General features: G+C 33.4%; 1 protein-coding gene across 3 annotated transcripts; it reads left to right on the top strand.

Annotated features, from left to right (window-relative positions):
- The first annotated feature begins 169 nt into the window (after positions 1–169).
- LOC106071409 (GPI mannosyltransferase 4-like) lies at positions 170–14,542 on the top strand. Of its 3 annotated transcripts, none has more exons than XM_013231498.2 (3): positions 170–190; positions 10,862–10,983; positions 11,834–14,542. In XM_013231498.2, the coding sequence occupies exons 2-3, from the start codon at positions 10,872–10,874 to the stop codon at positions 13,630–13,632; spliced, it is 1,911 nt and encodes a 636-aa protein (XP_013086952.2). In that variant the 5' UTR covers positions 170–190; positions 10,862–10,871; the 3' UTR covers positions 13,633–14,542. The 3 variants fall into 3 exon arrangements, with proteins under 3 accessions (XP_013086952.2, XP_055891078.1, XP_055891079.1); XM_056035103.1 differs by lacking the exon at positions 170–190 and adding an exon at positions 260–325; XM_056035104.1 differs by lacking the exon at positions 170–190 and adding an exon at positions 330–457.
- The last annotated feature ends 111 nt before the right edge of the window (positions 14,543–14,653 follow it).

Here is a 14,653-nt window from a genome sequence, read left to right as displayed (position 1 = left end):
TCGAAACAAATATTAAACTAGATTTAGGTCAGGTATAGATCTAGAATCTGTTAATTTTATGCTAGTCTAGTTTTTGCTTTGCGCGTTTAAAATATTTAAATCAATATCTAGATATCTATTATAAAATAATTGTATTATAGATCTATATATATTCTTTGCTAGATAAAGATAAGAATCTATATCTTAATAAGTAACTTGGATACATATCAGTCATCTGTCTTGATCTATAATCAATATAATCATTATATTATAATGATAACATTATTAAACATATGACATATGATCTAGATCTATGTAGCATGATTCTAGATGATCTACTAGACTAGTACTTAATAAACTTAATACTTATTCTTAGACTAACTATTAACTAAGATAACTAAATTACGTCTAAGTAGTCAGCCTAGTAGATCTACTCTACTGATACTACATCAATAATTCTAGATCTATATACTATATTGTAACTATATTAATATTATATATATATATATAGACACATATCTAGATTCTAGATCTACTACTTATGATGACTTATCTATTCTATAGTACTGTATAACTATATCTACATAATACAGACATTACCTAAAAAAAAAAGATTACTTCCTACGCGTCATGCATTCAGTCATGCATATTGTTAGACACCTTATTTATATAGGTTAGTTATTTTAGTTATTTAGCGACGCACCATAGTAGACGCATATTGAACGGGACTAGTGACGTTTGGGATATGTTGGGTTAGAGACCGAAAAATCAGTTAGCGATATAACATTACAGGGTAACGACGTGTTTAGTGACAGAGACTTCTACTGTGGCCTTTTATCAGAATAAATCCATGTGAACTTGTTCATCAGTGTTGACTACATCTCTTCACTTGTTAAAAACAGATGTACTTGTTTTTGTCTGACTTGTTGGTCAACTACACGTAATACACCCGAACAATTACACCCAAACGATTGCAGAGTAATTGGTTGACTTCAAGACAGCCTGAATAAGCAACATCACAGTGGCGACCCCGAACCTCGAAGCCGGACCCCTGATGAAGCTGAACATCGAACCGGACCTCGAAGCAGAACGTTTACTCAGGTGAGGGTCGTGCACTCGAAGATATAAGATTTCATCGGAGTACGGCTGAACACAGCATCATCGCAGAGTGACTTTGTTCTAGATCTACAAGCAGTCGTCGCCTGTTTGATCGCACGTTCAACGAGCCGTTAACTCAGGGTGACCTTCGTCAGGACAGTAATCATCGCAACGTCTGGTCTACTTAACCAGTATAGTATCAAAGCCTGATCTTCATATGCTGTATCGACCTACAACCAGAGAAACCGTTCATTCATAACGGGTGAGAGATCGTTGGTGAACCTGTTGGACATATTTTTTCTTCGTCATAGGAGCCACATCGAGTATCAAGTTTTACCTCGCCAGTTCGAGAAGGACAGTTTGCCCGCTGTCAGAAGTATTGTGAGTACTACAAGTTTGGTAGCTAACTGAATCGAAATCGCTCTGTCGTCTTACCCTTGGAGAGATTCTTGTGGAGCAGTTTGCTCATTGAACCGGTTGCTTGCCACGTTTATAACGGTCACTGTGTTTAACCTTTGGAAGGTTAGTGAAGTAATCTTTATTAGTACTGAATATTGATATATTTAGTATTCGTCGGTCTAGACCATACCTAGACTTGTTAGCAGTGAAGTTGTGGAAACAGCTACATCCACTTAATTTCGTTGTAAAAACCGTTAATCGTCTAACGGAACGTCGTCGGAGGTGACCTTGGTCTCACCTAGTCTACATTGGACAGTTTGGTCTAGTGAAGCAGAGTACAACAGCAAACTTCGTCGTACTACCAGAGTAGCAGCAGAAGCAGTGAACTATTCTTAGAGAACCGTTATTCGTCAGCCCAGATCAAGTCATCGTCAAGAAAGCCGTTATTCGTCAGCCCAGATCAAGACATCGTCAAGAAATTCGTTATTCGTCAGTCGTCCAGATCAAGTTGCCGTCAAGAGACTGTTATTTGTCAGTAGTCGTCTACACAAGTCAAGTCATCGCCAGAAGAACCGTTAACCTATTCGTCAGTAACTGTGTACACAAAGTCGTCGGAACTACACATACGGTCATCAACAGTCGTCAAAGAAACTGGAACATTTTGCTGTGGCATATCAGGACATCTGTGGCATTACGTGGGATACTGGTAGCACCGGAGAACAGAGTCAGAACTGGAAGAGAGGCAGTGGAATTTGTTGTGATCTAGCATATTCGGGAGTCCGAACAAAGGGATCTTTCTTATCAAAAGCTAAGTGCCATTTTTCTTATTAGTATATGTTTAGATTGCCCTTAGAAATAGATTTTGTCTAAATTTGGTACGTTAGCCTGAGTAAAATCAGGTGGTGCGCCTTAAAACCCGTCGGGGTAGAAGACGTAATTTAGATGAAAAGCTATATTATACGTTTAGAGTTGTAATTTGTTATGTTTGTGTAAACGTCATATCCGTTGTTGCCTGGTTACTTCGTGACGTCATCATTGTGTGCCATATTGTCATATCCCAACCCATAGCGATAGTCTCATTTAATTATTTCATTTGTTTATATTATTTTAAATTATTTATTTTTATTAATTTAATTAGATCTGTATTTTTTTTTCACTTAATGATAGAAAGTGCGGGTAGGATTCTTTTACTGTGAATCAGACTAAAATAATTTTAGTTTGAGCGGTTAAAATCAAATATGATTTTGCCATGAGAATAATGCCGAAACTGGCTATGTAGTCAAACACTGTCGTCTGGCTAAATATAGATCTACAAATTTTGTACATCTCTTTGGTACAATTTAATTATCTAGACTCTAATTTGAAATATTATTAATTGAAAAATGAATGAAGGTAGTACATTCTAGATAATATATATATCTTGTTGAAGATATATTTGACATTGTATACACATATTTGTTTCGTATGGTTAAATAGAACCATAATCTACTCTAGATCTAGACTCTAGATAGTCCTTGAATTTACTCTAAACAGTTAAAAACACTTCACTGTGACTTCAGTCATACCAGATTTTTAAATTGATCATAGTTATTCATACTAGATCTAAAAGTCATAGTGCTCTTGATAACTATAGATCTAAATAGTATTATTATACATACTATAATATACTAGATTTAAATTTGTGTGTAATACTGGACCTAATATACAGATTTGAATATAACCATAATAACTCAGACTAGATTTATACATTTACTAAATCTATAGATAGAGACATAACACTTAAAACTGGTATAAAAGTGTGTAAAAACTTTTAAAGTATAGCCATAACCAATATAGGCTAAGTAAAATATATATAAAATATAACATACAATGGCTACATCATCATATGTGGACCTTAAGGAGGTTAAGGAAGCAGCTATGCAGGATGGAAAGACCATGGAGCTAAAAGGAAAGGACTTAGCAGCTTATGTACAGCAAGTTGTGAGGGAAGAAACGGAACGTCAAAGACAGAAAGAAGAGATAGAAAGGCAAGACAAAGAAAGAGAAAAAATTAGAGAACATGAAGCTAAAATGGAGAAGATGAGATTGGATGCAGCACAAGCCAGAGCTCAAATTGAACAAGGAAATAACACAAATAACTCAAATAATTATACCACTCAAAGAGACAACCCTAATTCGCAGACATGGCTAAAGAGAAAAATACAAAGTTTTGATGAACAGAAGGATGACATTGGTGATTTTTTGAAAAGATATGAGGCAAAAATGTCTACATTTAATATGCCTGAAGAAGAATGGTCTGAAATACTGATAGACTTTGTTCATGGTCAAGCTCTAACAATATGCCAAAATCATGACCATCATATTGATGATAGCTATCAAGTTTTAAAAAGAGAGTTATTGAATGCCTATGGTCATAATGCTACAACTTTTAGAAAGAAATACTTTGACAATATACCATCATTAGGAATAGAACCCCAAACTACTATTAATATGGAAAAGGATTTTTTCAATAAGTGGGTAAAATTAGAAAAAGTGAATAGCTCTTATGAGGGATTAAAAAATTTTATTCTAGTGGACAACTTTGTAAATAAATGTGATCCTCAGTTACAATCTTTTATTAGAGAAAGAAACCCAAAAACTATAGATGAAATAACAGAGATAATGAGAGTATACAAAAATGCCTATCCAAATAAACCATTTTCTGATAGGGATAAGAGCAAAGTAGATTTAATAGGATACACCAAAGAAAATGTTGATAGAAGTAGAAATAGAAACAGATCAAATAGTGGAAATAGAAAATATAGTGAAATAACCTGTTTTAAATGTCAAGGAAAAGGTCATATAGCAGCTAACTGTAGAAGAGGGAATAGTAGGTCTGGGAGTAGAAATAGATACAATGAACAAAATAACAATAGATATAGGAGTAGAGATAGGAATGACAGGGGAAATTATAGAAATAGGAGTTACAGTAGGGAATACAAAAATAAAGGGACAGATAGGATATATTTCATGGAAGGAAATAGGAACAATTTTACAGTGTACCCAGGGTTTGTAGATAGAATTCCGGTGGAATTAATCAGGGATTCAGGTTGTAACACTTTGGCAGTAAAAACTAAATTTGTCAAACCTCATTGGTATAAAGGGTTTACTAGGAAAGTAGAATTAGCAGATGGCACTGTAAGGGAATTTAAAGCTATAAGGGTGTACATTGAAACTCCATTTTTCACTGGTTATTGTGATGGCATTGCAATACCAGAAATGAGATATGATATGTTGGTAGGAAACATAAAAGGAGTTAAAGAATGTTCTAGAAAAGAATTAGAAGACTGGCAAAACAAATACAAAAACATAAGACAAAATCATGGAAACATAGAAACACAAAATATAACAAGTATGGTAATAACAAGATCAATGAATAAACAAGATGAGAAACAGGAAAATACAATAAATGTAATAAGTAAGGATGAAGAAAAAGAAACCAGTAATGTAATACAAATAGAAAATACAGATGTTAAGGAAAGTGAGATAGAAAATGAAAAACAAAATAGTCTTGAAACACAAATATCTCAAAGTGAAAAAGAAACAACACCCACATTTGCATTAGAACAAATGAATGACAATATTATTGGGAAAATTTATTCAAGAATATCAGATAAAAACAATAATAATCCAATGGAGAAATTTTGTATAGAGAATAAAATATTATTTAGACAAACAAGTAATGATAACAAGAAAATAAAACAACTTGTCTTACCACAGAAATATTGGAAAGATGTTTTAATCATGACACATGATAATAATTTAGCAGCACATAGGGGAGTAAAGAAATGTTATAGGAATTTGTCAAAACAAGTATTTTGGCCTAAAATGAAAGCAACAATCAACAAATACATAAACTCATGTGACATATGTCAAAAGAGATCTAATAAAAGCCTAGTGAATAAAGCACCTATTCAAGAAATGGATGAACCTACAGCACCATTTCAGAAAGTATCTATTGATTTAATAGGTCCTTTAATTCAAACTGAAAATAATAACAAATACATTCTAACAGTAATAGACATGTTTAGTAGATATCCAGAGGCAATCCCATTATCAAATACAAGTGCAGAGAATATCATTAATGCCATAACTCAAAAAGTAATTACAAGACATGGTATACCTAAAATTATATTGAGTGATCAGGGATCTCAGTTTAAGTCAGAACAATTTAAGAAATGGACTAAACAATACAATATACAACACATATACTCTTCGGAGAGTAATGGTTTATGTGAACGATATGGTGGTTCATTAAAAAGATCACTAACAAAGATAATTCAGAATAATCAGAACAAGTGGGATCATTACATTAACTATGTACTATTTGCTCATAGAAACAACATCCATGAAGCAACACAATTTTCACCATATGAAATAATACATGGAAGAAAACCCAGAGATGAATTGGATGTTTTTAAAGAAAATCTAATAGACAATGAGAATAAATTAAACAATGACAGTGAAACAACAATCACAACAGAATTGAAAGAAATATGGACTCAAGCATATAACAACAATAAGAAGTACAAACAAAGTGCTCATGAGAATCTAAATAGGAAAAGACAATTGAAAACACTAGAAGTAGGAAACAATGTATTAATATTAATAAATGACCTGAAAAATAAAATTGGTAAACAATGGAAAGGTCCATTTAAGGTGATAAAACAAATTAGTGATGTGAATTATCAAATTGAAATAAATGGGAAAATTAAAACATATCACATAAATAATTTGAAACTGTATCATGATAGAGAAGATGAGTTAATACAAAACATTCAGGAGGAAATAGAAAATACATTTTCAGAAAGAGAAGAATGCTTAATGATAATAACAAATGAAAATCACAATGAAAATGATATTAAAGAAATACCTGTAATAGAAACAAAAGAGAATCAAACTTGGCAAAAGATTAATCTTAATAATTTAACTAAGGAAAAGTCAAAAGATATAACTAAAATAATACAGGAATACAAAGAAATTTTTTCCAGTATACCAGGAAAAACTAATATTATTAAACATGACATTAAAGTAACAGATCCAAAACCTATCAAGCTTAAGCCATATAGAATACCGCTACATTTACAAGACAAAGTAAAGAAAGAAATAGACAATTTACTAGAATCAGGTATAATTGAGTCATCAACATCTCCTTATGCTTCACCAATTGTGATAGCCAAAAAGAAGAATGGAGATATAAGGTTATGTATTGATTATAGGAAACTTAACAACATCACAGAATTTGACCCATATCCAATGCCAAATATAGAGGATATTTTACATAAATTAAATGGAGCAAAATTTTTTACTAAATTAGATTTAACTAAAGGTTATTGGCAAATACCTTTAACAGAAAATGCAAAACCTTACACAGCATTTGTAACACCATATGGTATTTTTCAATGGAATTATATGAGTTTTGGATTAGTAAATGCACCTGCCACATTTAATAGAATGATGAACATGATAATTGGAAACAAAGAAAATGTTATTTGCTATTTGGATGACATATGTATTTTTAATAATAGTTGGGAGGAACATTTGGTAGATGTAAAAGAAGTGTTCAAAATAATAAAAGAAAGTGGACTTACAATCCAAGCAGAAAAAGTAGAAATAGGATTGGAGGAAATAATTTTTTTAGGACATAAAGTAAATAACAACATGATTAGCCCTATTGAAGATAACATAAAGAAAGTACTTAATATTGAAATACCTACAACAAAAAGACAAATTAAAAGCATATTGGGAATAGTAAATTATTACAGAAAGTTTATAAAGAACTTAGCAGAAATAGTGAATCCATTAAATGACTTACTTAAAAAAGGAAAACCTCAAAAAGTAGTTTGTAATGAGGAATGTGTGAAAGCTATTGACAGAATTAAAGATGTTTTTAGTCATGAACTAATATTAAGACTACCTGATAAAGACAAAATATTTTATGTCACAACTGATGCATCTGGTAATGCTATTGGTGGTTGTTTAATGCAGAACTATGATAACTTACATCCTATATTATATGTAAGCAGAAAATTGTCAGAGGCAGAGAAAAAATATAGTGTCATTGAAAGAGAAGCCTTAGCTGTAATATGGGTAATTACTAAGCTAGAGAGCTATTTAATAGGAAGGAAATTCATATTATTAACTGATCATAAACCTATTCAGTATATACAGCAAAAGAGCATGAAAAACAGTCGTGTTTATAGATGGTTCTTAGCACTACAGGAGTATAAATTTGAAGTGAAAGCTATTAGTGGATCTGTGAATATTGTAGCTGATCTATTGTCTAGAATGACATTGAAATGAAATAAGTTTGTAAATAAACTATGATTATATTGAGTATGTAATATATATTAATATATTGGCACCATTTATATGTTATGGAAAAGGGAGATAAGTAAATTTGATGTTAAGCATTTGAAAGTAAGTATAGATATTTTTTTTTGTATGAATCATTTCATATATCATTGACGAAAGTTAGTTCTATGGAAAAGGGTGAGTATAAAAGAAAAATGGACAAAAGCGTATAAAAGGGTGGTAAGAAAAAAAAAAATTATTGAATGTGTAAATAAAGTATATAATTGTTTTTTGAAATGTTGTATTTTATCAGATTACTGCCAGTGAAGAACACTTGTGACGTGTGACGTGCCCATAAGATGCCACATTTTCTTTTATGATGAACTGTGTACTAATGAAGATGATTTTGGAATGTTATGAACTGTTATGAACATTGACATGAATATGAGGAACTGTCAAGATGAAGATGTCAAGATAAAGAGATCAAGATTTTATGTTTGTGGTCTTCCCCTTAAATTGAAAATGCCCTTGTAAGACTTGACAGTAGTGGAAAATATTGACATATTTTTTTTTCAAGGGGGGGAGGAATCTGTTAGACACCTTATTTATATAGGTTAGTTATTTTAGTTATTTAGCGACGCACCATAGTAGACGCATATTGAACGGGACTAGTGACGTTTGGGATATGTTGGGTTAGAGACCGAAAAATCAGTTAGCGATATAACATTACAGGGTAACGACGTGTTTAGTGACAGAGACTTCTACTGTGGCCTTTTATCAGAATAAATCCATGTGAACTTGTTCATCAGTGTTGACTACATCTCTTCACTTGTTAAAAACAGATGTACTTGTTTTTGTCTGACTTGTTGGTCAACTACACGTAATACACCCGAACAATTACACCCAAACGATTGCAGAGTAATTGGTTGACTTCAAGACAGCCTGAATAAGCAACATCACAATATTAACCAATGACATAAATTCTGTCAAGTCATAAGACTCATACATAAAAATACACAGATAAAAGCAGTAGCCAACATAAAACCCAAAAGAAAAATCTTACAAATGCAACCTAATACAACTACACCAAGCTGCATTAAACTTCCAACAAACATTCTTATCAGAAAGAGACATTAACCAACCTCTATGGAATTTCATAAAAAACTATCTTAAAAACATTTTTTATAGAAAATCTTATACCAACTAAATACACATCAAACAAAATAAATAAATGCTGGTTTAATAATAGATTAAAGAAGCTTTGTAAACACAAGGAAAACCTATATCATCATCATCATCATCAAACTCCATTTGGGTAAGGGCTTGAGAGGCTCAAGTCCTCTTGCAAAATCCCTGGACAGAAACCCTGCTGTCTTGCGTAGTGAATAAATGTCGCCATACAGGTCAAGAATTTTGGGTTTCCCAGACCTGTTGAGACGGAAATCAGCAAGTCTGGGGCAGTCAAACAGAATATGAGGCACGGTTTCCTCTTCTTCCCTGCAGTGGGGGCACCGTGAATCAAAATTTGGCCATAGCCGCGAGAAATATGAGCTAACAGGACAATGGCCTGTCCTGCACTGTGCTTTAATAGCTTGCTCAGGCCTGGACAGCCTCCACCATGGGAAGTGCGGTCAGGGCGCCTCATGCACTCCCAGACTCTACAGGCTTTTTGGGACTTGTCCCAGCACTCAAACCACTTTTCCATTTCTGTTTTTTTAATTATAGCCAGGGCTTGATGAAAGCTTACAGCCTGTTCAGTGGGTGGAATTTGCCCTCCCTGGTGAGCCAAAGGGTCTGCAATTGTGTTGCCAGTCACACCTATGTGACTCGGTACCCACTGCATTATTACAGGGGTGCCATAACGTTCTTTAATGTTATATGAAGCCATGACAGTGTTGATATTGGGGGGCCATGGTCCAGGGCTTTGCAAAGCCTGTAGAACAGATTTTGAGTCAGTGACCACAACAATCTGTGTTGCCCTCAAATGTCCCTCGCCGAGTTGAGAGTCAATGACTTTTAAGGCTTCACAGACTGTCATGGTCTCTGCATCAAAACTGCAAACACTACCACATGGTCCAAAGATTTTTACTGAGTAAGAGCCAAGAAAGTCGATGTAGGCTCCATAGCCTGCTCTTCCAGAATCTATTGATGCCTACCCATCAGTGTATGCAAAAATAGCACTAGGCTTGAAGGTATTAATGGTCTCCAGAGCTAGGATTTGAAGGTCGTTAGATGAAAACCTATATAGAAATTTTAAAGAAACTAAGGCAGAAAGAGTTTATAAAAAGTACATAAAAATTAAACACCTAACCCAAAAAGTAAGCAAACAGCTGCAGAGTGAATACATATACAATGTAATATCTAAAGATAACAACAAAAACCTATGGTCATACATTAAGTCAAGGGAAGGGAATCCAAAAACTATTAGCCAACATCACACCTAATAAAGCATCTGGACCTGATGGTATTCCAGCTAGATTACTCAAAGAACTAAGCAATGAGCTAGCACCAGTTTTCAAAATACTTTTTCAGGCATCTCTTAACCTGGGCAGAGTACCAAGGGACTGGAAAGAAGCTAATGTCACCCCTCTATTTAAAAAAGGATTAAAATCACACCCAGGAAACTACAAACCAGTATCACTTACCAGCATCACATGTAAAATCCTAGAACACATAATATGTAGCAACATCATAAACCACTTAGACAAACATAATGTCCTTACTCCATACCAACATGGCTTTAGAAAATATAGATTATGTGAGGTATATTAGTATTAATATACAATAATATAGTATTATTATTAAACTAATACCGATTTTCATTCCCATATAATGGTATATAATTTTAATAAATCTAGGGAGTCTTAGATAGACGCCAAGACAGTCTTACTCTTAGGCTAAGTGGTCCTAGATTTCTAATGAAGACCCAAGTAACAGTCTACACTATATATCTAGTATATAGTTATAATATAGACTCTGTCATTTAGATATATATATTACTTAGATATTATAATGTGAAAATCAATTAAAATATATTATTACTATATTTCAGATTCATCATCATGAACAAACTAAGTACAACTCTGATCCTCATTAATTTTATAACAGTCCTGTTTCCCCAACCCAGCTATATCCATCCGGATGAATTTTTTCAGTCTCTTGAAATTGTGGCAGGTAAAAAAAATATTTTATAGCAGGTTGTTTTCAGTTACGCTTCATAATATAAAGAAATTCAAAAATTCTAAAAATAATGAAATAGAACTGTATTAATTTTTTAAATACTCTAATTATATTTTTGTTGTAAACGGAGGAGACAAAGATTCAGGAGAGAGATTATGTTTTTAAAAAAATGTATAATATATATAACCAACAAAATATAGGGCCTTGTGTCGTTATCAAAACCAAGAGAATATACAAATTTGAGACTTTTAGACTATTACATATATATATATATATATATATATATATATATATATATATATATATATATATATGGCTCCTACTTCAGGGTCGAAGATGAGCACATTTTTTATTTCCTATATGAACATGAAGATGACTGTAAAGTCTAATCCTCGCTTTGAAAGGCTGGCTGCATACGTGGCATGGGTAGGTTTGGTCAGTTGCAGATAGGCCTGCTTCTTCTCTCAACTTTTTGTTGGTTTGCTGCTCTTTCATGCTGGCCACTCTCCTTGCTTCGTATCTTGTGACTCACAGCTTCATGCAAATTCCTAGCCTTGAATGTCAATATCACACTCTTTAAAGGTGTCTTTATAGCACTTGTATTGATCCCCTGGATCATAATTAGATAATGTATACTCATTTTTTCTAGACTTTTTTTTACAATCTATAGAATTAATATATTTGTAAAATTGTACTACATTGATGAAGATCATAGTAGGTATACATCCATCTGCCTCTGTTTATTTGTACTGCTTGATAAATAGTCCCATCTTATGCCTGTATATCATAAAAAGCAATTAGCCTTTAAGCTTTAATTAAACCTCATTGCTATATTCTCTGACAGGTGATGTTCTCAATGTAACACACGTTCGAGCATGGGAATTTAATGAATCATCACCAGTACGTTCCATTGTCTTCCCGTATGTGCTGTTATCTCCACCTCTGTATTTCTTGAAATGGATAAACTCTACAGGACTGTCAGGGTTTCGTGTATCAGCTGTCAAGATTGTAATAGCCACTAGGCTACCTTTTGCTTTTATTAGTCTGGTTGGTTACTCTGCTACTGAGAGACTAGCCAGAGCTTTTGAAGTGAATCAGTACATAAGTACCCTGTTTTATAGCAGCTCTTATATAGCATGGACCTATTTGACAAGAACCTTTTCTAATTCTGTTGAAGCCATGCTTGTTGCCTTTATCCTTATTTTAATATTTACTTGTTTGGACTGCATAGAACATAGACGAAAATTGACTTTCATTTATGAAAAGGAAAGAAAAGGTGTACATCAGTCTAACAATGAAACAAAAACTTATGAACGGCAGAAGGGAGAGACAAAGAAAAATGATGCTAAATTGAACAGAAAGGATGAATCTGGAGAATTCATTTCTGAAGATGACATTTCACAAAGTGCTGAAGATGATGAGCTAAAAAATTGTAAATTGAAGGAACAAGAAGAAAGGCTGGTAGTGCTCAAGACAAAACTTAATGTCACCACTCACAAGCAACACATTTGCCAGATGTTGATTGGCCTTGTTATCACTGCTGGTTTTTTTAACAGGCCAACATTTTTGGCATTTTCTTTTATGCCAATTATTTTCTGGTTTTATTTCTCACAAGGTTTTGAGAACAAGATAAAAAATATACTCTTTACTGGGCTGGGTGCTTTAATGAGTTGTGTGATAATTATAGCACTGGACACTATCTATTACAATGTCCACTTTTTTAATACTGTTAAAACTTCTTTTGACCTCCTCCTTACTGGACAGTTTTCTCTTAATTCTTTGATGATCAGTTTTGAACTTTTGGCATCCTCATTAATCATTACTCCTTGGAATTTTTTAAAGTACAACATGAACACCGCTAACTTGGCTGAACATGGCCTACATCCACATTATACTCACAGTTTGGTAAATTTGCCTCTTTTGATTGGACCACTGTCAATCCCATTTGTAGTTACTGGTATCTCTGCATTATTTGTAAGACATCCTCACAAGAACTATGGTTTGTTATGGTTGGTCTCTATGTCATTATTTCCTGTGTGTTTATTGTCAGTGTTCCCACATCAAGAGCCACGGTTTCTTATTCCAACCTTGCCAATGTTTTTGGTTATGGCAGCGAAATATGTATCTGGGATCACATATGGGCGAACTATGATATTAACTGTATGGGCAATGTTTAATTTGGCTATGGTTTTCATTTATGGCTACTTGCACCAAGCTGCATTAGTCCCTGTACTTTCAAATTACCAGCTTTCTGTATCCTCATCCCCAGATTCCTACCACCATGCTATTTTCTATAAAACATACCCTCCACCACGAAGCCTTCTCATTATTGACCCCACCAAACAGAACATCTGGCTGGATGATCTAGCAGGGGCTCCAACAAATGTTCTAGTTGAGACTGTCCGGTCGGCAGCAGCCTTGTGTAGAGAAAATAAAAGCAAGTGCCAACTCTCTGTGTTTCTTCCTTCCACTGCTACAGCCCTCCTAACGAAGCACTTGTCAGATTACCATGTGATGGTGTCTAGTGTTTGTCCTCATTTTTCCATGGAGGCACCACCAAGACTGATGAGTTGGTGGGAAAATGAAATAAGTTTTAATGAGTTTTTACTGGATCTTTGTTTAAGTATAGTGAAAGTACAATAATTTGTTAAATGCACACAATTACACATATATATATTTATAGCTTTTATATAGCGCTACTTTCATGCTTATAGCATGCTCAGAGCACTTTGGTCCAATCTCATATGTGGACCAGTGGGGGGGAGGGGGTATCTAGGAGTTGGTTTTCCATGCTGCCCTTAGGCGCTCAGTAAACACAACTCTGCCCAAGTCAGTTGTCGAACCTCGAGCCCCCTTCTAGGTAGCCAAGCCAATTTCAAGCACTCTTAGCCTCTCGACCACGCTTCCCACATGTGCTCACATACACGTATGTATGTATGTATATTACATTCCCAGCCTACTGTTGTTTTATTTCTTTTTCATCTTGTGTTTTCCCATGACTGACATTGATCATTCTCATTTACTTTATGAGTATTTTTTATTGCTCAAAATGTATCTCATACATATATATATATATATATATGCTGCACATATCATAATCATTTTTTCTATTTGTATTTACCTATGCATGAACAAATATTTCTGTTATTTTGCCTCACGCTAGAACTTATATTTATATTTCTAATTTAAGTTTCTTAATATTTTGCAGATCTCATTTTTACAATACAAAAAGGTCCTTTATAATTAAATAATATTTTATGGAAAATAATTGTTATTTTTTATTTAATTATCAGATTGTTTTAATTGTTTCCTTAGTGTTCATAATACCAGATCATATACATTCTTATGATCATGTATATCCAGCTAGCTGAACCTGATTTATAAGATTTGGTAAATTAACAAAGTACCATAGTATAATATATATATATATAAATGTAACACTTGGGCAGATTTTGTACCTTTGAAAAATATTTGTTAAAATATTAGATCTACAGTATTTTTTGACAATTATATGTTCAGTCTAACTTGGAATTAAAATGCCAGTGAGATTAACTGAATTAATCTTTGTTATACTCATTTGTGGTTACTATTCTAGTTCCAGTTTACAAAGACTGTTTTTCGTTTTTACACAAGCTTTTCATTATCATTAAACATTAACTTTTCA

Source organism: Biomphalaria glabrata, chromosome 7, assembly GCF_947242115.1.
Source record: "Biomphalaria glabrata chromosome 7, xgBioGlab47.1, whole genome shotgun sequence".
In the NCBI taxonomy this organism is placed as follows: Eukaryota; Metazoa; Mollusca; class Gastropoda; family Planorbidae; genus Biomphalaria; species Biomphalaria glabrata.
The sequence above is the reverse complement of the archived record's forward strand: the minus strand, read 5'-3'. Positions and strand labels throughout refer to the sequence as shown.

Excerpts from the sequence above, each read along its gene's own strand:
- LOC106071409 (XM_013231498.2), top strand. The coding sequence starts at position 10,872 with ATGAACAAACTAAGTACAACTCTGATCCTCATTAATTTTATAACAGTC. Across the intron at positions 10,984-11,833 it reads GTCTCTTGAAATTGTGGCAG|GTGATGTTCTCAATGTAACA; the intron begins GTAAAAAAAATA and ends ATTCTCTGACAG.